At 42.9% G+C, this 23,847-nt stretch overlaps 1 protein-coding gene across 2 annotated transcripts in view; it reads left to right on the forward strand.

Annotated features, from left to right (window-relative positions):
* The window catches only part of FBXL7 (F-box and leucine rich repeat protein 7), a 258,398-nt gene that overhangs the window by 87,701 nt on the left and 146,850 nt on the right, over window positions 1-23,847 (forward strand). For both annotated transcript variants that reach the window (XM_083188101.1, XM_083188102.1), the window contains exon 2: window positions 6,972-7,061. In XM_083188101.1, coding sequence (XP_083044227.1) covers window positions 6,972-7,061 — 90 coding nt within the window. The remainder of the gene's footprint in view (window positions 1-6,971; window positions 7,062-23,847) is intronic.

The following is a 23,847-nucleotide window of genomic DNA, read 5'->3' on the forward strand; positions in this document are numbered from 1 at the left end:
CCCTCCAATACTCAAGCATGCTGTGTGACTGCAGGCAGAAAGGAGGGGCCTAAATGGAGGAAGCTGCACAAGGGCCTCTTCTTCTCTTAAAACTACAGATTTGTGTCTTCAAAGGACATGTATACTATCCCTTCAAACAAGGGCACTCATGAAGTACACAGGCTCTGTGGCTGGCTGACTTCAAGCCTTCATTTCCCCTCATTTTAATCATAGCTAACCTGTGTAATTCATGAGTGTTATATTAAAACTTGCACCGTCATATAAAGTTTCCTATTTTAAAGCAGTTACCAGCAACATGCCGAACAGTACTGGAACTGTGCCTCACACAACAGAGTAGTAGGCGCCAAGGTAATGGGTATTGCAAACATTATGTGTATTCGTGAAACTACAAGTCCTAGCAGACCTGCCAGCTATTACTTATTTTTGTATGCTGCCACTTGTATAATTACTACTGGAGCTTGTGTCATTGATCAGCTTGTGTCACTGAGTTGGTTGGCACCATTATTCTGGTCCATTATTTTAAGACAGTTGTTATCATCATTATCAAACTAATTATAATGTTTACTGTATTTCTTTTGGAGCACTGTCTGCTATTGCCATTTGTAAAACAGTGTATACATACCTCCCAACTTCCGTCCGGAGGAAATAGGGACACTCGCGCGGCACCGAAAAGGGGGCGGGCGTATGCAAATGAGGGCGCGGATTATGCTAATTAGCCGCAACCTCATTTTCATACGAGAATAGACGCTGTGCGCATGCGCACAGCGTCTATTCTACTAGATTGGGGGGTCTCCCAACTGCCACCCCCCGCAGCGGGACAATGCCTGCCGCGGGTGGGACGTCGGGACAGGACCCGAAAATCGGGACTGTCCCGACGGAATCGTGACAGTTGGGAGGTATGGTGTATATGACAGTGGTTCCCAAACTGTGTGCTGTGGTACCCTGGGGTGCCTCAGGACCCTCACAGGGGTGCCTCAGGTTGGTGGACCAGGACCAATTCATATGAGCTATTGTCAAAGTAATAAGTAAAACCAGTGGTTGTGGCTGCCAATCATAACATATGTTCAAACAGAAGCAATTCCTGTCCCTCACTACATAAATAAACCTAAAGATGTTGTATAAACACAAGTTATTTAATTAAATATACAATTTATTCAATTTCTCCATAATAAACTTTTGGCCTAGGGGTGCCGTGGATAAAATTCTGATATTATTGAGTGACCTAATTCTAAAAAGTTTGGGAACTCCTGGCATAGGATGTTGGGAAGGTTATATTGCTGCAAGCCACCCATGGAGACAGGTTTCACCATGGCATATAATGCCCACCAGTGCATGGGCACACTCCCATTCCACTTTGGAGATCTCTGACCAACACATGTGTAGTTTAATTATATGTGTAAATTTGTTTTACAGCATTACAGCCTACTCTAAATTACACTGAAATCTTGTGGGGAAATTTAGGGCCTTATTCAGATTTCATTGGTACTGCACGCATTCGCACGCAGTACCGATGTTGTGCCTCTGCGCATGCGCAGGCGTGTTTCTGCGCATGTGCAGGCGCATGGACCCTTTTGGGTCGCCGGGTGCCTGCACCCATGGCAGCGAGGGGGGGGCGGAGATGGGCGGGGAGCGCCGGGCTGCCCCATTACCATATGGGAACGCCCAGCGTTCCATGGGCGTTTCCATGAGAACGCTGGGCGTTCTCTTGGTAATGAGGCAGTGACGCGGGTGTGTGGGCCGGGTAGCTGACATCACCGGATGTCAGCTGCCCGCCCATATCACGCCAGCATGCACGCTAAACTAAGTAACTCAAAAGTCACTTATGTCAGCGTGCACGCTAAACATCATTCGATGGTCACCGACCATCGAATGATGTGGGCGGACACCCCAGCAAAGCGAATGGAAGTTTATGCAAAACATCCATTCGCTGCTGTGCGGGCGAAGCCGCACTTTGCTGGGGCGGCGGGGGGGCGTGCGTTCGCCGGGCGGGGTTTGGTGGACTCGCAAGGCTGCGAATTCACAGCCTTGCGAATCAACCTGAATAACCCCCACAGAACGTTTTTTTTGTCAAAGGATTAAATATGGATTATGTGTTCTGCTAGGCTTGGTTATTGTATAAGTAGCCTGATGTTTTCTAACTGCAGCAATCAGGAACTACAGCAGAACAAGTTTTCCATGCTCGGTGCTGAAGAACAGATACATTCATATTACATACATTTGTAAAGTTCCACACATGGAGCTGGTTATTTCCCTTGTGATTCCCTGTGAGGAGCCGTGGAATACATACACTGTAAGGGTTCACTGAGGTCTGGAATAGGGCACAACAGTATATTTCACATTTGTATGTTGCCCTAAATGGCTAACTACTAGAAATAATTCACATTGCAGAACAAGATATTACAAAGTATTATACCACTAGTTTTGCAACTAAGGAACATTACAATAATTTTCTAATTATCCTGACATTTGTTACAACAATAAGATGTCTCAGCTGATTGTGGCATCTGCAAGCATTTCCATTCCAGCCTAATAGAAATGTCTTAGTACAGATCTTGCAGGACTCTCGGGGTTCTCGGGCATCCTTTTCCCCTCTCAGTACCAGAGTCCCATACATACTAAGGACCTGAATCAGTACAGTTCGCTAACCAACGGTCGTTCGCTGCTTAACGCCGCTCGGCCGAATCCCCCGTGCCGAATTACCTTGGTACCATGTGAGGGGATTACAGTATGCAAATACATCCCCTCGCATGTGGCCAAAGGGGAGAGTCATAAACTGACATCATGTGACATCAGCCGCCCACCCCAAGCAGCGAAGCTGCCCTCCCCAAGCAGGGAACCTCATGCCTGCGTTCTCCTGGGGATGTCCATAAAACACTGGGCCTTCCCCTCCAGCCGACCCCTGCCTACTCCCCTCCCTCCCCTACCTGTGCCTTGGCACAGTGTTGATATTTACCAACGGCGTTCACACATGGGGTCTGCAAATGCGCAAATATGTGAATTAATATGCTGCAGGTGATGTATAAGGGAGGATGTTCCTAGGTGGTTTGCATCCTTATCCCTACTTATTACACTTTTACACAGACTTCATGTGCCAAGACAGCTGTCCTGGTTTGGGTATAAATAATTCCAGACCAAAGAGGTGGATTTTATTGTATTCTGTCCAGGCATGACAATAAACTTTTTCATCCCATGGCCAACAACTGTCTTCACCTGTGCCTTACAAACCACATCACCATCACTAATCAACTTCCTCCTCAGTGCCAGCCACACCAATATCCTCCTAACCCTAGTGTACTTCTATAGTGACATCCTCAATGTCAATATCTGGACTGGTGGTGCTCCTCCAAGCACTTGCAGAGTGCGTGGAAATGGTGGAAGGAGCCTTTTCATCCCCTCCAGTCTTGGGAAGATCAGGTCTAGACATTGCAACTGCCAACACTGTACTCTCCTTGGGGATTTGTGATATCTGCGTAGATCTCTGGGCAGCACCCAATTATAGGGCAGATAGTGGTAGCATCCAATTATAGTGCAGACAGTGACAGGACCCAATAATAGGGTAGACAGTGACAGAACCCAATTATAGAGCAGGCACTGATAGCACCCAATTACAGAGAAGACAATGACAGCACAAAATGAGGTACTCTTTACTTAGAAGGGCGCCCACGATTTTGATCGTGGGCATCGTTAGTAAAAAATCTCGGGCATCTCGGGCATTGAATGCACTAAAAAATCGGGTGCGATCAACCGACGAGATGCCCGAGATTTCCCATAGGGAACAATGTTAAATGTCTCAATTGACCCAATTTTCCTGTTCAATGCCTCAATTGACCCGATTTTTCCATAGGAAACAATGTTAAATGGGCCACAGAGGCCAAATAGGCACCCTGAAGTGTATAATGGCCACCCGAATTGTTAACGCCACCCCACGATCAACGTCAACCCGATGCGTGGCGAGCGCAGCGAGCCCGCGAGGGGCGGCGGTACGCGTCCTACGACCTTTTCATACCCCCACTATCCACGTCGGCGTGGAGTTGAGAATAGAAAGTGTGGCGAGCGCAGCGAGCCACCGTGCCCGAAGCGTGGCGAGCGCACGCGGACAGCTGTGAAGCCTGCGAGGGGACGCGGATACCTGTGAAGGTATCCGCGTCCCCTCGCGGGGCGCGCTGCGCTCGCCACGCTTCGGGCTCAGTGGCTCGCTGCGCTCGCCACACTTTCTATTCTCAACTCCACGCCGACGTGGATAGTGGGGGTATGAAAAGGTCGTAGGACGCGTACCGCCGCCCCTCGCGGGCTCGCAGCGCTTGCCACGCTTCGGGTTGACGTTGATCGTGGGGTGGCGTTAACAATTCGGGTGGCCATTATTCACTTCAGGGTGCCTATTTGGCCTCTGTGGCCCATTTAACATTGTTTCCTATGGAAAAATTGGGTCAATTGAGGCATTAAACAGGAAAATCGGGTCAATTGAGACATTTAACAATGTTCCCTATGGGAAATCTCGGGCATCTCGTCTGTCGCATCGCACCTGATTTTTTAGTGCATTCAATGCCCGAGATGGGCGCCCTTCTAAGTAAAGAGTACCCAAAATGATATAGCAGTCAGTGGCAGCTCCCAATTATGTAGCAGTCAGTGGCAGCTCCCAATTATATGACAGACAGTTGCAGCACCCAATTATAGGGCAGACAGTGGCAGCATAAAAATTATTTGGCAGACAGTGGCAGCACTAAGTTATAAGGCAGACAGTGGCATTACCTAATTATAGGGCAGACAGTAGCAGAACCCGGGTTTAAGGCAGACAGTGACAGCATCTAATTATAGGGCAGACAGTGGCAACACCCAGGTTTAAGGCAGACAATGGCAGCACCCAGTTATAGAGCAGACAGTGACAGCATCCAATTATAGAGCAGACACTGGCAGCACCCAATTATAGGGCAGAAAGTGACAGCATCCATTTATGGGGCTGACAGCGGCAGCACCCAATTATATGACAGACTGTGGCAGCACTCAGTAATAGGGCAGACAGTGGGAGCACCCAGTTATAGGGCAGACAGTGGTAGCACCTAATTATAGGGCTGACTGGCAAAACCCAGTCATACGGCAGACAGGCAGCACACAATTATATGGCAGACAGAGCACTCTGGAGTAAGAAAGCAGACACAGCAAAGGACCCACCTGACCCAACAACCCACAGACAGACAAAGATCTGCAGATCTGAACCCCCTTATCCTTAATATGTACTGGATCACATGCATCTGCACATCTGCTGTCCCTGTAAAAACGCATCACATTTTCTACAGTTGGGGCTAAACCTTTGATCGATAAGGAGAAGCCCTACAGTATGTCTGATGAAAACAGCCATTTCCACTGGAGATGGGACTTTTCTTGGGTTGAAAGTTGTGTTACTGTATGTCTGTGCGGTCTGTTCAGAAGAATTTAAGCAATTTTTACTCAACACAAGAGTGTTCACCTAGATTTATGTTACACATATGACCATTTTTATTGCATCATTAGCTCACTAAATGGCCCATTCAACCAGGGAATGCAGGACAGGCTCTAGCACTGTGTGCTGCTTAACTTTAACATTTTGGTACTTGTTTCCTAGCACGGTTCCCATGATTACATCGTACAACAACTCATCGCATTGCACGCAATATTGCGGCATGCGATGCGATTTTTAATTGTACAACCACACAGATGCTTGCAATGTGATTCCATAGTGTCACCCCCAGTGTCAACGCCACCCGAAACGTGGCGAGCATAGCGAGCATAGCGAGCCCCGCGAGGGGCGTCGGTACGCGTCCTCCGACCTTTTCATACCCCCACTATCCATGTCGGCGGGGAGTTGATTTTATATAGTGTGGCGAGCGCAGTGAGCCACCGACCCCGAAGCGTGGCGAGCGGACGCGTAATACGAGCCCAAAGCGTGGCGAGGGGACACGGATTACTTTACATGTATTCCGCATCCCCTCGAGGGGCTCGCTGCGCTCGACATGCTTCGGGCTCGGTGGCTCGATGCGCTCGCCACACTATCTAAAATCAACTCCACACCGACGTGGATAGTGGGGGTATGAAAAGGTCGCGTACTGCTGCCGCTCGCCACGCTTCGGGATGGCGTGGATACTGGGGGTTACATCTCATTGTAAGCACCCATCACATGTTATGGCATGGGTGCTTGTACAATGAAATATCGCATCGCATTCCATTTGCTGGCATGCGATCCTATGCGATATTTCATTGTACAAGCACTCCTGTGCATTTAATAGGAGATCGCATCGCACATCATTCATAACGGTACGCAATGCCATGCGATGGGCGCCATGCTAGGAAACAAGTACCAACATTTTTTAGTGACTAGGTTATATATTATTACATTGTAGACAGTATTGTCACTCTTTGACCAGGGCATAAGGGGAACTTAATGAATGTATGAGAAATACCTAGCTGAGGAGGGAATTCACTTTAAGCAGGGATGTTAGTGGCCGAAGTTCTGACCGTTTCTCTGGCACCTCATAGCCACCAAAATTGCAGCGTTTTCCTTGAGCCGGTGAGTTGCATAGTACAATTTACCATGTTGATAAATTGTACATCTCATAGACAAGCACAAATGATTATCAGATCGCTCATCCCCAAGTACTGTGTAGGGTCCTCATATGCTTACAGCAGGTAAAATATGTATGTGCTGGCGGCTTGCAGGGTATTGGGTGTCCGTACACTGCTGCGAGACATCGCAGCAGTGTATGGGCACCTTTACTTCCTTAGAACAGAATAGGATTTAGACTTAAAACTGGAGGCCAAATGTAATAGGGTGTGAGAATTAGAAAGTGAAAGATTTTAGAAGAATTTAGTTCAGATTTGGTTCTTTTTAGGTTTTGTGGTAAAATCCAGTCATTTCCACCTACTGTATGACACATTTTGTGCCTGTTCATTAATTCCTGTGGTTCTTATTTTATTTCTGTCTTTGTTTTTTATTTTAGGCAAAGGCAGCTCAAGCATCTCATCCGACGTGAGTTCAAGCACAGATCACACGCCGACTAAAGCCCTGAAGAATGTGGCTACTAGTGAAGGTACACATCTGCTACTTATAATTGTTTGTGTTTGCCAGCCCAGGGAGCCCAGCCATGCTCTCTGTATTGGCAATGTGTTTTATTACACTCATGAAGATGAATGTCAAAGCTAATTATCTAAATAAATTATTTTGACTCACAGTTCTATTAATAGAAATGCAAGTTTGGTGTTTATTTGGAAGTTATTATTGCATTTGTGGTAATAGGTCTTAGAAACAGTCTGATTGTGGAAATACTACGTTACTAAAGTTGTCAACGTAAAACAGATTTTTTTTTTATTTCGTTTATTTCCAGTGTAATGATACATTACTAGATATATTGAGGCTGAAACATTATTGGGACATTTACAAAGAGGGAGATAATGTGCCATTTGCAGGGCTGCACAAGTTGAGTGAGTTGAGTTAGAAGTTGATTGACAGGCGCCGGGCGCATGGGAGAGGCATGCAGGTGGTTTTTGTGAAAGTGTAGACATTGCCAGGCCATTTGTAGGGAGGGCCGCTGATGTCATCAGCAGCCTCATTCTCCCCATGGCCATCACAGCAGGGGGAAAAGCATTTAATGGTGAGTGATTATGAATGGTTACCCGCTGTGTACACAGCTGCAAATGGATTGGCAGCCATGCACAGGGGCGGGGGGAGACCGTGGCAGGGCAGCCCTGAAAAATCTCAGCCCTGCAATCCGGTCTGAATCAGGCCCTTTGGTCTTATAATAAACTTTCAAATATGTCTCAATTGCAGCATCAGTTATACATGAAAACAATATAACATATCTTAAATATTTGGCAGTGTGCAATAATAACCTGAATTATATAGTACATGTTCTCCATTATATGTTCTATATACAGTATACTTATACTATAACTATTATGAATATACTATAAACTTAAGAGATAGTGTATGACTAAATGGGATACAATACAGATACAATAAGTAAAAAAAGTAAAAAAAATAAACACTGTGTGATCCTTCCAGGGTCACTGTCATATTTGGCAACATCGCCATTTCATGATTGGTAGCAGACCGCTGTGAAATGCTTATATGGCCTAGATAGCATACATTATATTATGTCATCAACATATCTGATTATACCTGGGCAACCACTAGGCAACATATAGTAATGCGTTATGCACTGAGATGCTCAGATTGCACTTTAACATTGATACAGCATTATTAGTATTCTTCCCACTCCTGCAGCTGCCTATTGCTTTCAGAGAGACTAAGCGGTACATTTACAAATATAGGAGTTCTGTTGAAGATAGGATGTTGCCCATAGAAACCAATCAGTGTGGTCTGTAGCCCATGGGAACAATGGGCTACTTCCATCTAAGAATGACGGTAGCCCCGGGACCCGATGCAATGCTGCCTGATGTTGATACATAAGGCAGTATCGCATCCCATAGAAACCTATGGGGGATGTGTCTGCGAATGGGACAGGGGGGATAACAGCAGGGAACCGAGATTCCTACTGTGGTCCCTCCATCATACATTCGGGGGATACTTAATATTTACGGATAATCCCCGAAAACGGGTGTTTTCAGAAAATTAGCTGCAAGTATTCATTAGAAAATGAGCATCAAGACTGTAATTTAGTTGTTTTTTTTTTGTTTGTTTTTTTCCCATCTTTTTCTTTTGTTAACAAAAGAACTTTCCAGCCCAATTGATTATAGAAGTTGTGACCCTGGGCCACAAGACAGTCATCAGCTTGTTATTCTAGTCTATAAACTGCATTTCTCTACAGATGTGTTTTTAGGAATCTCTTCCTATCTGCCTAAGCTTTCAGAGGAACAAAGTAAATTGTGAAGACAGTATGTCTCGTCTTTTTTTTTTTTTTTTTAAAGGGTTTTGGAATTTTGAAAAAAAAATAGCAGCATGGAATGGGTCCAGATGTATACTCATTGGCTGATGCATAGTGGCGTTCTGCCAGCCTCTGTTTAAAACAATTCAAGAATGTTATTTATTTAATGTTTTTTTTTCCTTTTCTTTCCCTATACAATCCCCTCCTGCCTTCTCTGTTAGGGCTGTGCTGACATAGAAACAGATGAAATCATTTTGTAGTGATCTTTTAAATACCTAGGCTATCAGGCCAAAAAAGTATAATGAATTATTGGTTACACTGGTGTCACCGTAGGATGTATTTACAGTCTGCTTAATTGTGTCTAACATTTATGTAACTTGAGTAGCTGCACATTTTTATGTTGATGAAACTGCCGTAGGAAAAATAGTTAATTGTAAAATAGATTGCTGTAGATAGATTGTGAAGATAAACAATATATGATACTGTTCCCTGATTTAAGATCGACTATGCCATAAATTCCTTCCTGCCTTTGTGGCTGCCATGCTCTACACTAATCACAGTATATTTATCATTACATCATACTACAGAGTAACATTACTCCCATCCAGAGGTGCAGCATGGAGCCATGGCGCCTTGCCCTCCCCTATAGCATTTTAGTACCACTTAAACATAATGTCCCCAGTAGTGCCGTCTACATACAGTGCCCCCAGTAGTGCCTTTTACACACGTGCCTCTCACATAGTATTTCCACTCATGCCATTTCTGTAATGTCCCCACTCTTGCCTTTAACATTGTTCCCCCAGTAGTACCTACAGCCCACCTGCTCACCCAGCTGATCCAGCCTCCGGCCCCAGCAGACCCCAGCTCCATCAGTCCATCTGAAGCCATTTTAAATATGGTGCCAGCTCGTGAGCCAATCGGAGCTTGCGGTTTGGCAGCCAATCACTAATTGTGGCTGCTGGTCCACAAGCTTTGATTGGCTGGTGGCTTGCATCGCATTTGAATTGGGCTGCCCTGAAGCCAACCTGGCATGGCCACTGCCACCAAGGGGCACTGGCCAGGTAAGGTGGGAGAGGAGACAAGTTGGCAGCTGCTGCACTGTGATGGAAGGAGAATCAAGATGGCACTTTGAACAGATTTTAGTTCCTGAAGCTCATGCTCCACTGAAGCCAACCGCCCTACGCCCCTGCTCCCATCCATGTAAGATGTAACTTTGCCTGTGAGATATGAATTGCATAAGATGGGGTACTGTGCTATGGAAATCATGGAAAATTTATAAGCCGGAAAACATTGTATATCTAATGTTTAGCAGTTGTGCCTGTTTATCCACCTAGGGCATACCAAGGTACATTAACATTTTTAAACTGTCTCAACAAAAATGGTGTGCATGACCTTTTGTGGGATTGCAATTCATCAATTGGGGGTCACTAAAAAAGAGGCGCATGCCATATCTACATGGATTTTGAATTGTTGCTGCCATCAATTAGCTTCTTCCATCTAGCATCTACTCCAGTAGCTTGTAACATTTTGGCATGTGCCTATTTTTACCCAGCAGCAAAATACTACAAATCCTTGGTATTATATTTTAAAACATAACTTGTTACGTACTTGCATCATTTATGGTCTCCTGTCCAGCATAAGCCCAGAGAGGAGACACTGCAGGAAACATCAGGGGGCAGACCCGTCTGTCTCATCACTAAGCCCCGCCCCATTATTGCAAAAGTCCACAATTTGCATAATTTGGGGGGGGGGGGGGTGTTTCGCCATTTACACCGACAACTTACCTGGGTGGACATGGCAAAAACTCGAGGGGGTTCTAATTACCTGGACCCAGGTCTGACGGAGGGGTCCAGTGGGGCCCCCATTATCTAACAGCAGCAGCTGCAGCAACTCTGCTCAACCCAACACATGCGACTGGACTGCAGTGTGACCAGGAAGTACTGTTTTGTCTGTATTATATTCTAAGGATTCATGGCCACGCCTCCTGTGATTATGCCATATGATCCAGAGAAGCTTCCCACCCAGGCTCTCTACTGCCCTTCACACACGGGTTGGGATCATTTGGTCTACAGCATGATGGTCGACAGTCATTAGGTCGACACCATTAGGTCGACATGGAAAATGCCAACATGGGTCTAGGTCGACATGGTTCTAGGTCAAAAGGTCGTTAGTTCGACAGGTCATTAGTTTGATAATGTTTAGGTCGACAGTCAAAAGGTCGACATGGGGTTTTTCACTGTTTTTTTTTTACCTGAATGTCAACACAGTCGACATGGACACAGTTTAAAGTGCACCGCATTCCCTTGCATTGCTCGCTGTGTTTGCTATGCATCGGGCATGGTGACTCGCTGTGCTCGGCACACTATTTTATTCTCCCGCCACGCCCTAGTGGATGGTAGGGCATGAAATACCGCCTGTTGGCACATGTCCACTCAAAAAACAGTGAAAAACCCCATGTCGACCTTTTGACTGTCGACCAAGACCAGTGGTTCCCATCCTGGGGTACTCTGCAGACCAGTTGGGGGTACTTGAAAATAATATTGTTAATGGCGGACGATGAAAAGGTCTTTTGATGGCTGAAGAAGAACCATTGCCATGGAGACAAACCATGTTGTGTCATATGCCTGACCAGCAATCCACTGGGAGCTTCCCATGCTGCCCTCAGACATCAGCAGTCATCTGCCCAGCACTGACAAAGGTGGAGGAAGCAGCGGCATTAATCCTACCGGTGTTAGCGGGAATCCTGGAGATAATACACAACCACAAGTCTAGACACAGAAGGGCATGATTCTTTGCTGTATACTACTCCTCCGCTCCTCCTTAATATAAGGACATGCATAAGGATCCGCATACCGCTAAGTATTGTCCATATTTCAAAATGAGAGGAGGGGGTACTTATCAATGAAAAGGGTTACGGGAGAGAAAAAAGGTTGGGAACCACTGACCTAGACAATGTCGAACTAATGACCTGTCGAACTAATGGCCTGTCGAGCTAAAGACCTTTCGACCTAGACCCATGTTGACCTTTTCCTAATGGTGTCGACCTAATGACTGTCGACCATCTCTTGTGTGTTTTGCCCTGAGGACGGGGGACACCCCGAAAGCGCTAGGCGCTATAATACATATGGTTTTTTTTGCAATTTTGTGTTGAGACTTTATTTTTTGAGTGCCGCCCTCTTCCTGGATTGTATTTATTGCTTTGGGGATGCACCTCTATTGTTACCCTTTTAAGTCGAGTGCCGGCAGATTGTGGATCTATATATATATATATATATATATATATATATATATATATATATATATATATGTCTAGTATCCGTGAGTCTTCGAAACACTGTCATCTTCTGGCAGGGAGTGAAACTACATCTCTCTCTCTCACGCATGCATAAACACAGAAGGTAGCAGACTAGCTTTCAAAGCTTTTGCTTCAAACGGGCTTACTAGTATGTATAAGTATATTTATCTACTTATTTATTTTTTCTAAATGTAACATTTTATTATCTGTAGGAATAATATAGTAGCCAAACAAGGTCTACCATTTTTTTAGAAATATTCCACCGTCTGCATTACTGATGGGGGAGATACATTATTGCTTTAAAATCCTCCATCTGTAGAAAATCTATTTCTTGTGCACTTTTTCTGTCATTGTCTGGTGATAACCAGACGATAATTCATACTTGCCTAAACTCTTGGAAGCTGCTGTAGGCTCCCAATTATTGGGGTAGTCCACCACAGCCTTGGGAAAGTAGGCAGCTCTGCCACCATCCTGCATGCTTTCCACATTACTCACCAACAATTACGGTGCAGGGTAAATACTGTGCAGGGTAAATACTGGCTGCATTATTTTTACACTGCAATTTAGATTTCAGTTCCAACACACCTCACCCAAATTTAACTCTCTCTGCACATGTTACATCTGCCCCACCTGCAATGCACATGGTTTTGCCCATTTTGAGAACAAATTTGTTCTGCGATCAGATCTGAATAAGGGCCCATGTGCACTGCAGGAGGCAGATGCAACATGCAGAAAGAGTAAGATTTGGGTCAGGCTTTACTTCAAACTGATATCTATATACCAACAATTACGGGAGCCACGGAAAAAGGGGGGACTAAATGATGGGGACCAGACAGGAAGTGGGAGAGATGCCTGCTTCTGTAGCTGCAGGAGACTACCTAAAAAAATGGGACCCTGGGTGGGTAGGCAAGTGTGTACCAGTCCCAAAATGCTTTGCACTTACATAAAGGGTCTGATTCTAGTTCATTTGCAAAAGCAAATTCTCTCTCTAATGGACCATGGTTCTTATTCAGATCTGATCGCAGTACAAATTTGTTCTCAAAATGGGCAAAACCATGTGCACTGCAGGTGGGGCAGATGTAACATGTGCAGAGAGAGTTAGTTTTTGGTGAGTTATTTCATTTTTGTGCAGGGTAAATACTGGCTGCATTATTTTTACACTGCAATTTAGATTTCAGTTCCAACACACCTCACCCATATTTAACTCTCTCTGCACATGTTACATCTGCCCCACCTGCAATGCACATGGTTTTGCCCATTTTGAGAACAAATTTGTTCTACGATCAGATCTGAATAAGGGCCCATGTGCACTGCAGGAGACAGATGCAACATGCAGAAAGAGTAAGATTTGGGTCAGGTTTTACTTCAAACTGATATCTATATTGATTGCAGTGTAAAAATAATGCCGCCAGTACTGACTCTGCACAGAAACAAAATAAATTACCCAAATCTAACTCTCTCTGCACATGTTACATATACCTCCATGCAGTGCACATGGTTTTGTCCATTAGAGAGAGAATTTGCTTTTGAAGTGAACCAGAATCAGGCTCAAAGATCATTATCTATGGAATCATAAGAGCATGAAAAAATTGGTGACATCATCATCTCTGTGGCTGAGAATATTAGTACAGTATAACAATGCCCCGTACATCCAAAGTCAAATAATTATTATAATTCTTTGCAAACATTATGGTATTGAGGCGCTGGCATGAAAAGTAGCTGAATATGATCTTTCCTTCTCACTTTATTTGAAGTTGTGTCCCGTTTAACCAAGTTTAACTCTGATATACATCATATTACATTTTGCACACATTCCAGCTTTAGCAACAGACCAAAAGCTGTAAAGCAAACATCGGAGAAGGAAATCAAAATCTAATTAATCCTCTCCCAAGACACATATCTTAATGCCGCAGTACTTTTATTTTTCTTGTCTAGGGTACAGGAGGATTTATTTTCAGCTTGCTTATGCCATGCAGATTTTCTAGATCAGTACCAATATATAATAAGAAGAAAACGCATAGAATTATGTATGCGCCACCAGATAAAGAATGTTTATTCTGGGCATAGCAGACATTGTATTGCAAGTACTCTAGCAGATTTATTGGTGTTTGCTCAGCTTTAGCTTGAGCGTACAAACACACTGTGGCAGTGGCACTGCCTAAGGTTAGTGAGACAGTAATGGAAACATTTCAGAATCATAAATAAAATAAATGCAGTTGCAGTGTTGTTTATGGAAGTCAGACTTTCTGTATCTTATTATAGCTTCCTTTGTCTCATGCCTGATCGTTCATTTTGGGGAAAAAATTGGTACTCTTTACCTAGAACGGCGCCCATCGTGGCCCATTTAACATTGTTTCCTATGTAAAAATCGCAGGCATTGAGGCATTTAACACTAAAATTGCGTCCAATCTGACTTTTAACATTGATCCCTATGGGAAAATCGCGGGCATCGCGTCGCACCCGTTTTTTATGTGCATGCGATTTTTTGCCCGTGATGCCAATCGCGGGCGCCGTTCTAGGTAAAGAGTACCAAAAAATTATATACAGTAGATGTTCAGAATGATTTTCAGAGTTTAAAGATGCCCCATGTCTATACTGTACAAGCTAAAAAGTGGCAAGTTACAATAATTTTAGTTGTATGCATCTTAATGTACAATACATGAAACTTTAAATCTAGCCGATGCATCCAGGGCAAAGAAGCGACTCATCAACTGTACTCAAAACTTGCACCTGGTTTTGGTATGCGCAAAATTCACCGTCCATGGGTAAATTTTATGATACATCTGTAATTTAAAATATTGTTGCCTATCCTCCTGCATTCAGCAGGAGACTCCCTGAAATAAGAGTAATCTCCCTCTCTCCTTGAATAGTCTAGAAATCTCCCTGATCAAACTACTTTATGCAGCTACAGTATTACCTTTTTTGGTAGGAATAAATAAATGAGAGATATATACAATCAGATAGGATTTGCACTTGGAATTTATAGTATTGGAATTTATTGCATAGCATCACTCTTATTGTCACATATGTTGTGATGAGGGAGAAGAAACTAAATATCACAGCAAATAATTGCAAAAAAATAATCCAATATTGTAGGCAGCACTGTTATTATCAATGCTTGCTACATTTCCCAAAGTATACACTCGAAATATCACGCAACAAGCATTTAAGCACATATACGTCCATATATGGAACTAACCACGCCCTTTGGGTGGAGCATGACACGCCCCCTTAATGGGGCGCTGTGCAAAATTCTACTGACAACTATAATCTCCCTGAAACTAATTTTTAAGAGTAGGCAAGTGTGATTTAAAATATATTTAGATACATTTAGAAGGGTTGCTCATAAATTGCCTCTATTTGCCATTACTGCATACTTAATTACAGTACTTATTCATATTGCCTTCAGGGAGATTTTGTAGTGTGTACATCCAGGTGGTACAGTTGGTGTTGGGCATGGTGCCGTGAATTTTGACATGTAGGTATGGTTGTATTAAAAAGTGGGGTATGTGGCTACAACGACACATTTCACCATGAATTACGTGGACACTTTTTCACTCTCCCAAGAACATTTGAGAACCCAACAAAATCTCCCACGCATTTAGGTAGAGTAGGTCTAAACGTAGTTTGCTTTACTCATCAAAGCCCTAAATGCTATGTATTCACTGCAAAGATGCGCGGTATAGACATAAAGATTTATATCAGATTTGGACCAATGCCGTCCATCACTATAATTTATACTTTCTGTTTGTTTTATCCTGCCATAATATTATTTTAGACAAAAAGTGCAGCAGCATAAATTTTCTTGACAGTTACTCATTTTTTTTACCAGTATATTTGGTCAGTAGACTATGGGGCAGATTTATTAAGCTTGGAGAAGAGATAAACTGGAGATAAAGCGGAGAAAAGGTAAAAGGAGATAAAGCACCAGCCAATCAGCTGTGTTTGAAAAAGACAGTTGGGAGCTGATTGGCTGGTGCGTTATCTCCTTTTACCTTTTCTCCGCTTTATCTCCAGTTTATCTCTTCTCCAAGCTTAATAAATCTGCCCCTTAATTATACTGTAATTAATCCCACGTTTCTGAACCAAAAGGAACCAGATGGTCTAGGGAAATAACTGATCCATACATTATTCACTAGTTATAATCAATAGTTTATTATTATAAACTATTAGTGTTTTAGTCTTAAAACCTCATTAGATAAATTAAAGGAAGATCTACATTTAGTAATGTTATCTGATTTTCTTTGAATGCTCCAGTGTAAATAAATCATTGTAGAACAGCAGTGAATCATACTTACCTCCAACTCCCTGATCAGAATCAAGACAATGCTATCTAAATGGGCAAGGTGAGACTTAAGGGCCCTACATACGCAGAGATGTGTGCCAGAGATACATAACGGGAGATTCAGCACAAGAGATTTCACTAATTGGCTCATTTCAGACAATGAGCCACATACAGAGAGATTTGTGTCAGAGATTCAAATTGGGAGATTCAGCACGGGAGATCTCAAATCTGTCACGACTGGACATTGTGCAGCTGGCTACTCTGGATGTGCCTGCCCAGACTGCGCTATATATATATATATATATATATATATATATATATATATATATATATATACACACACAGTATATATATATATATATATATATATATATATATATATATATACACACACACACACAGTATATATATATATATATATATATACACATATATACATACACATACATAGTGTATATATATATATATATATATATATATATATATATATATATATATACATATATATATATACATATATATATATATATATATACACATATACATATATATATACATATACATATATATATATATATACACAGTATATATATATATGCATACACAGTTTAATAGTTTTAGTCCCCCATATAAAAAGTTTAATCGTTGGTGGTATAGTGTGGCATCCCCCTCTCCCCTCAACCGTTGGTGGCACAGTGTAAAAAAAAAAAAAAAGAATATACTTACCAACTCCGTTGTCTTCCAGCGTCGCGTCCTCTCACTGCAGCTTCCATCTGACTGCAGAGGGCGGGCGCGGCACCCGGCAGGTCCAGGAAGCGTCTCTGCTGGGCTCCGGCGGCGAGGCTTCCAGGCGGCGGGGCTTCCAGGCGGCGGCAGCGGGGCTTCCAGGCGGCGGCGGCGGCGGGGCTTCCAGGCGGCGGCGGCGGCGGCGGGGCTTCCAGGCGGCGGCGGCGGCGGGGCTTCCAGGTCGGTGGCAGCGGGGCTTGACAGTCACAGTCACCGGCATGACAGTCGCTCAGATGGCCCTGCTCATCCCCGCGCCACACATGCGGGAGATGAGCAGGAGCTTCTGAGCGACTGTTATGAATTGACTGACCGGGCCATTCTGAATCTTGTGCAGATTCAGAACGGCGGGGGCGCGCATGTAAATCGCTGTGTGGGCTATATACACAGCGATTTACATGCATTTTCAGGCATTTTCTGAGCGATTTAGTAAAATCGCTCAGAAAGTGCCTGAAAATTGTGCTGTGTGTGGGGGCCATTAGGCCTCACAGTGGGATGGTAAAACTTGGTACAAGGACAGTTTCCAGATATGAAGACCCCAAAGAATCTAGTCACACAGCAAATAGTAAATCTTTACTATACTACACTAATGTAGAACAAATGCCTGTAAGTAATGTCAATTATGTATGTGTGACAAAGATACATGCCAGTCTAGTTATGTTGTATAACTAACTTGATACATAGGAAAAATAAATACAGGTATATGTTGGTTATAAGAGTCTTCTACTATAAACTGTTTTACCAAGCTAAAGATCTCACGGTACTTATGTAGTATCTGGGCTGCCGATTTAGAAATCGTATCGTATCGCATCGCATTGTATCGCATCGCATGCGACCAAATCGTATGCGATGCGATGGTCAAGATTTTTCCATAGGATTCAATGTTAAAATGGTCTGAGTCCATTTTAACATAGAATTCAATGGGAAAAAGGGGTCCTTTTCCTTTCCCCACTATCCAAGTGGGCATGGAGTTGGATATAAACCTGTGGCGAGCGTAGCGAGCCACCGAGCCCGAAGCGTGGCGAGCGTAGCGAGCCCCGCGAGGGGACACAGAATACTTTTTAAGAAATATGCGTCCCCTCGCGGGGCTCGCTTCGCTCACCACGCTTCGGGCTCGGTGGCTCGCTGCGCTCGCCACGCTATATAAAATCAACTCTATGCCCACTTGGATAGTGGGGAAATGAACAGAACCTTCTTAACATTGAATCCTATGCAAAATCGCATCGAATCGCATCGCATCTGATTGTATGCCTTAAGGTAAGGCATACAATCACAAAATCGGCAGCCCAGATACTACATAAGTACCGATCTCACTTTCCTGCTGATTTGGACTTAAAATTGAAAGCAACATTAATAGTAAGTGCACCCCAGCCTATTTCCCACTTAGTATTAGTGCCACTTTAAATGTTGAACTCAAACATGAGATGTAGCAGTTTTGAGATGTAGCAGTTTGAAAAACTACTGCTTTGTTAATATACCCATTTACAGAGGTTAAAGTGAGGGGGATCGGGATGGAACTCAGTTCCACCACCTCTAAAGGTGAAGTGGAACATTTTAACCTAAACATTGGCCCTGCACAGTATTTCTCACAGAAAAAACATTATAGTCTGCAGGAGGATGCCAAAAACCCTACCACTGGCCCAGTCTCTGCCTAACGGGGCGAGAGTAATTAGGTGGCATAGACCACTTTATGCCCTGCTCATTTATGTGAAACAGCCTAACAGATGTGTCTCATACAGACTTAGAACCATAGAGTAAATAACATCCTTAGGGCCACTAGTGCCATTGGGATCAGATGAAAGGGGACCAAATGGCATGTGTTTAACCTCCGATCTGATACGCGGTCCTGTGCGCATCGGATTGGAGCAGGAGATTGTCACTGCTGCCCCAAGGATCCATCAGATCCCGCAGCGGGGAATGGGATCACTTGCAATATATCACATGCAAAAGGACCCCATGCTATAAATCGCATGCGATCCTGCAGCCCGGGACCTTTCCGGGCAGCTCAACGAGGTTCGTCTGCAACTTCTCCCCTTGGAAGTAGTGGATTTATGCTTTAGATTAATGCCATGCTAGTGTAATTATTATGAATACTTGATATGCAAATTGTATAGACTAAAATAGCGGATTCCTTGACAATGGTTAAATAAAGACTAATATGTCATATCAAGTATTTCATTTAATATAAAGCTGTGCTATAAATGTTTGTGATTGGTTTTAACAACTATATATAACCAAAACTTTTTTTAAATAATCAACTCTAGTTAACTAATAAGTGTTTTAATTTTACACAAAAAAAAGTATCACCATAGAGCATGGGTCTTCAACCTGTGGCCCTCCAGATGTTGTGAAACTACATGTTCCAACATGCATTGCCACATTTTTTCCTATAAGAGCTGGGGGGCATGCTCGGACATGTAGTTCTACAACATCTGGAGGGCCACAGGTTGAAGACCTGTGCCATAGAGGCTATGCAAATCATTATCTTGTACATTCATGCATTTATGGAGAGAACTGTCTCCGGGTGAGTAATACTGAGGAAGTTGTGAGTCATTTACCAGATTCATTTAAATGAACATCTGGCAACAAAGGGATCCACTGACAGCATGGAAAGTGATTTACTGCTCATTGAGGAGGTACATAGGTGGAGATATAGGATGGCAAGTCTACTTCCTATTGTACATCAAGTCACTATGTCGACCGCTAATGGCCGACAGTGACTAGATTGACATCTTGAAATGGTCAACATACTGTACCCAAGGTCAACATTGACAAAAGGTTGACACAAGCTTATGGATGATATAGAAATGGTCGACCTGAAAAAAAGTCAACATGAATTTTTCATTTTTTTTATTTTAAAAGGTCATACTTTACTATGCAAGTGGGCGCAGAGTGGGACTATAATATTGTACCAAGCACATCGAGGCACCGTGCCCGAAGCATGGTGAGTGCAGTGAGCCATGAGAGGGGCCGCAGCACACATACGGTGTCCATGTCGACATATGTTGACAATACATAGGCAACAAAACCATGTGAAGAACTCATGTCAACATTGTTCATGTCAACCATGTCTATGTCGATCATAAGCTTGTGTCGACCTTTTGTCAATGTCGACCATGAGTATTTCAACCATTTCAAAGTTTCGACCTACAGTACAGTAGTTACTTTCGACCTACTTAGTCACTGTCTACTATTTATACCGTTACTGTGGGTATGGCTTGGCTGCATGAAAGCCATGAGTTTGGAAGGTTATAGGAAGTTTATATAAATAGGAAAGATAGGAAATGAGTAGGTAGATATTTGTGTATATGATAAAATCCATTAAACCCCTGTCTATCAGGACGATTTCCATGAGATTATGCAATAATAATGCAGCATTCAAAAGAAAAGTAGTCACATCAGCATTTAAGATTATAGGAGCAGCACTCCCATCCAATTATAGCCACATATGACCTTCCAATTGGTGTCTGGTGAACACTATAACCCAGGCATGCAGGCAACTTGCTATTGTATCTGCTCCCCTCAGTCACTGATTCTCCTTCTGTGGTACAACAGCAGCAACACTCTTCCTCCTCAAAACAAGTACCTCACAACTGGCCCTTGATGCCCAATAGTTTTATATAGTCTCTGGTGTGAGCTCCATAAGCTCCAGATGCAGTGGATATTGGGTACTCTATTGAGTAGCTAGCTGTGGAAGGCTGCTCAGATGAAGTCTGCACATTGCTGCAGTTCAGGAGTCTGGCTGTAGCCATGTAGGGGGGAATAGTGGGACAGAATTCACTCTAGTCTAAGCTAAGGCTGCAACTGGTTACGGGGTTTAGGATTTCAGATGATGGTTTCATTTAGAAGCCCAGAGAGTAAATGCAGATGACCACTTAACGTGTTGGGTTCTTCACATCATTTGTCCCCCATCCCGGCAAAATTCTGCAGATTGCATGTCCATATGGCAGGGACATGGATAACATTTTGTGATTTGCGGTATTACATCTCCATCCTGCCCACTTTACCCACTTTAGGACTGCTCAAAATATCTGAAGTCTCCCACAACATCCAGGAGTGTAGATAAGTACAGTATGCAGTTCCAGCATGAGTTCTAGGAGGAGTTCTCTGCTGTAGGAGTAGTTAGTAGAGAACCACTATTAAAGTAGAGTTTATAAAATTCACAGTGGTTAGGCTGTGAATTTAATGAATTAATTAACTGCATATATACGTGGACCAGATGCCTTTCTTTTGTAGCATTTTTAAATATAGCTATCAAGGTACACTACAGAGAGAATTAATTCAACTCATTTATCTAATTGCCTTTTTTGGGCTCAAACAGTATACCTTTGTAAGCCATCTCACAGGGAATTTTGCCTTTCTCTAGATGAACATACAGTAAATAGAATTATGGTGGGTTGAATTTACATTTGACAATTACTCTTGTTATTTACCCATGTAAACAGATAAGTTATTTGGAGATCCTACAGAAGTAAAAAAAAAGAAAAAAGCACTTATTTTAAAAAGCAAAATATTATGGGAAAAAACTGGTATAGGTGGTGACAGGCTGGCTGGAAGATAGGAGTATGTGATGGCAGTCAGTGAAGCATCATTAAAAAAACAAATAGTGTTATCACTTGACATCATATTAGTTACTCCTAACTAATTAGGATATCAAATGAGCATTTGTAATTTACTGTGGCTGATGGATTTGTCGGATGCAATCCTATTAGCCCTGGAGCCAGGCTTAGCCCTCGATGTTAGTACTTGCTTGGGTTTGGCTTTTGGTGAAACCAAATCCTCATTATGTCTGCAAAAGGTCCAGCAAAAAATATATATGTCCACGGTTTGTCTGCAAAAGGTCCAGCAAAAAATATATATGTCCACAGTTTTTATGTATTTTTGGGTGATAAAGGAAAAATGTTCAGCCCAAAAACTGGAGCCCTAATTGAATAAAAAAAATCACTGAAAAAAATCCTGTAAAACACATCCCAGCCTGCTTCCACCACCCCACCCTCATTTTTTGTGGACTAAAGATTTTTGTGGACTAATTGGATACTGGCCAAAGTGTCTATACTGGAACAATATCCACTATGAGCCACAATATGAATCATCTATTTGACACCTACAGATATTTAGCACCAAACACAACAGTGAGTCCAAGGCTTGAGGGCACAGAGATGGAATATGTTGTGGCACAATAAGATCTGCCTCACCTGCAGTGCAGCAAGGTTATGTCAACTTGCAAAAATTGCAGCCTTACTAACAGGTCAGAATTAGGCCCCTAATGAGGTAACCTGCAAATATAGGTCATAAATAATGAGGATACATTGGCCTACCATGTATTCTTTAAGGACCCTTGCAACAACCATCCAAGCTTGGCAGGATATTAATATACTATTATGAACTAGTGCATTGTTGTATTAATCTAACTAAAATGTAAAATATACAGTAATTATATGGGACTGATGCAGAATTGCCCAAGTACCTTGCTTGTGCACTTGCAACGAAACCATGCAATTGCAACTATATGTGATGTACTGTAAATCGTGACCAAGTTTGGGATAGGTCCCACTTTTTGGCATGGTTTAGATTATTGTGCTCCTCTCTGGCAGCTAGGGATAATGTTAAGGGTTTCACCACTGATAATGTTAATGGTTCCACCTTTTCTTTGGAACAAGGAACTAGAAGAGTGTGTCCTTTGTCCCTTCTCCTTTTTGCTCTTGTGATAGTGCCACTAGTTGCAGAATCAAACGCTCGGCTCACACAAAGGGGTTTCCAAATGCTGGACATGATGAAAACCTGGTTTATACATAGATGATAAGATCCTATATATGACAGATATGCTGCACTCTCTTCCAGCTCTACTGGACCTGGTGAAGGATTGGGGTTTTATACCGGTATCTATATTAACTGGGACAAATTAGTGGTGTTCTCCCCTTTACTCAACAGCCCCATACGTTTGATTTTCCCCTGAAGTGGTGTACCCAATTTAAATACCTGTGCATTTAAATTTCTCACCACTGATTTTATAGCTTTATACTTATCGCCCCAGCTGGATAGGCTTAAACTTCCCCTCTCAGTCACAGGCCGGTATTTTCTTGTTAGGATGTTCAATGCAGAGGCAAAGCGCAATCTCCACTTGCAACTAAAGGGGAGTAACTGGGCTGTAACAAAGCTTTCTGGCAAATTCTAATGAAGGCAAATTGGTGTAATGGCAAGTCCCTCACATAATTACACCTGTTTTCAGACAGATCTTTTGCGCCTACTGTAGTTTAGGGCTGAGCACTAACAGCTATTATGTCAAGAATATAGAAATGGAAAATGTATACATTTAGTTTTGCGTACGCAATATGGGAGTAATTATGAGCGAATCGTGGTCCATATGTATGATTTTGCCATCATTTAATATTAATTTGCTATTTTTTGTGTTATTGTCCTTTGGAAATGCTGTATGACTCATTAAACTCTTTAAAGTTTAAGTTACCCAGTCACTGTGAAATATTAACTGTAAAGTAATAAAGCCAAATCCTCAGGAAAGAACTTGGGCTGCAAAGACGAATATTACTGGCACTTAGATAGAAGGATTACCTGGAAGGCAGATCTTTCTTTTGTTAGATAGTTGTAGTTACAGGTGTGATTTGTTATCC

Source organism: Crinia signifera, chromosome 5 (genome assembly GCF_055691185.1).
Source record: "Crinia signifera chromosome 5, ASM5569118v1, whole genome shotgun sequence".
Lineage (NCBI taxonomy): Eukaryota > Metazoa > Chordata > Amphibia > Anura > Myobatrachidae > Crinia > Crinia signifera.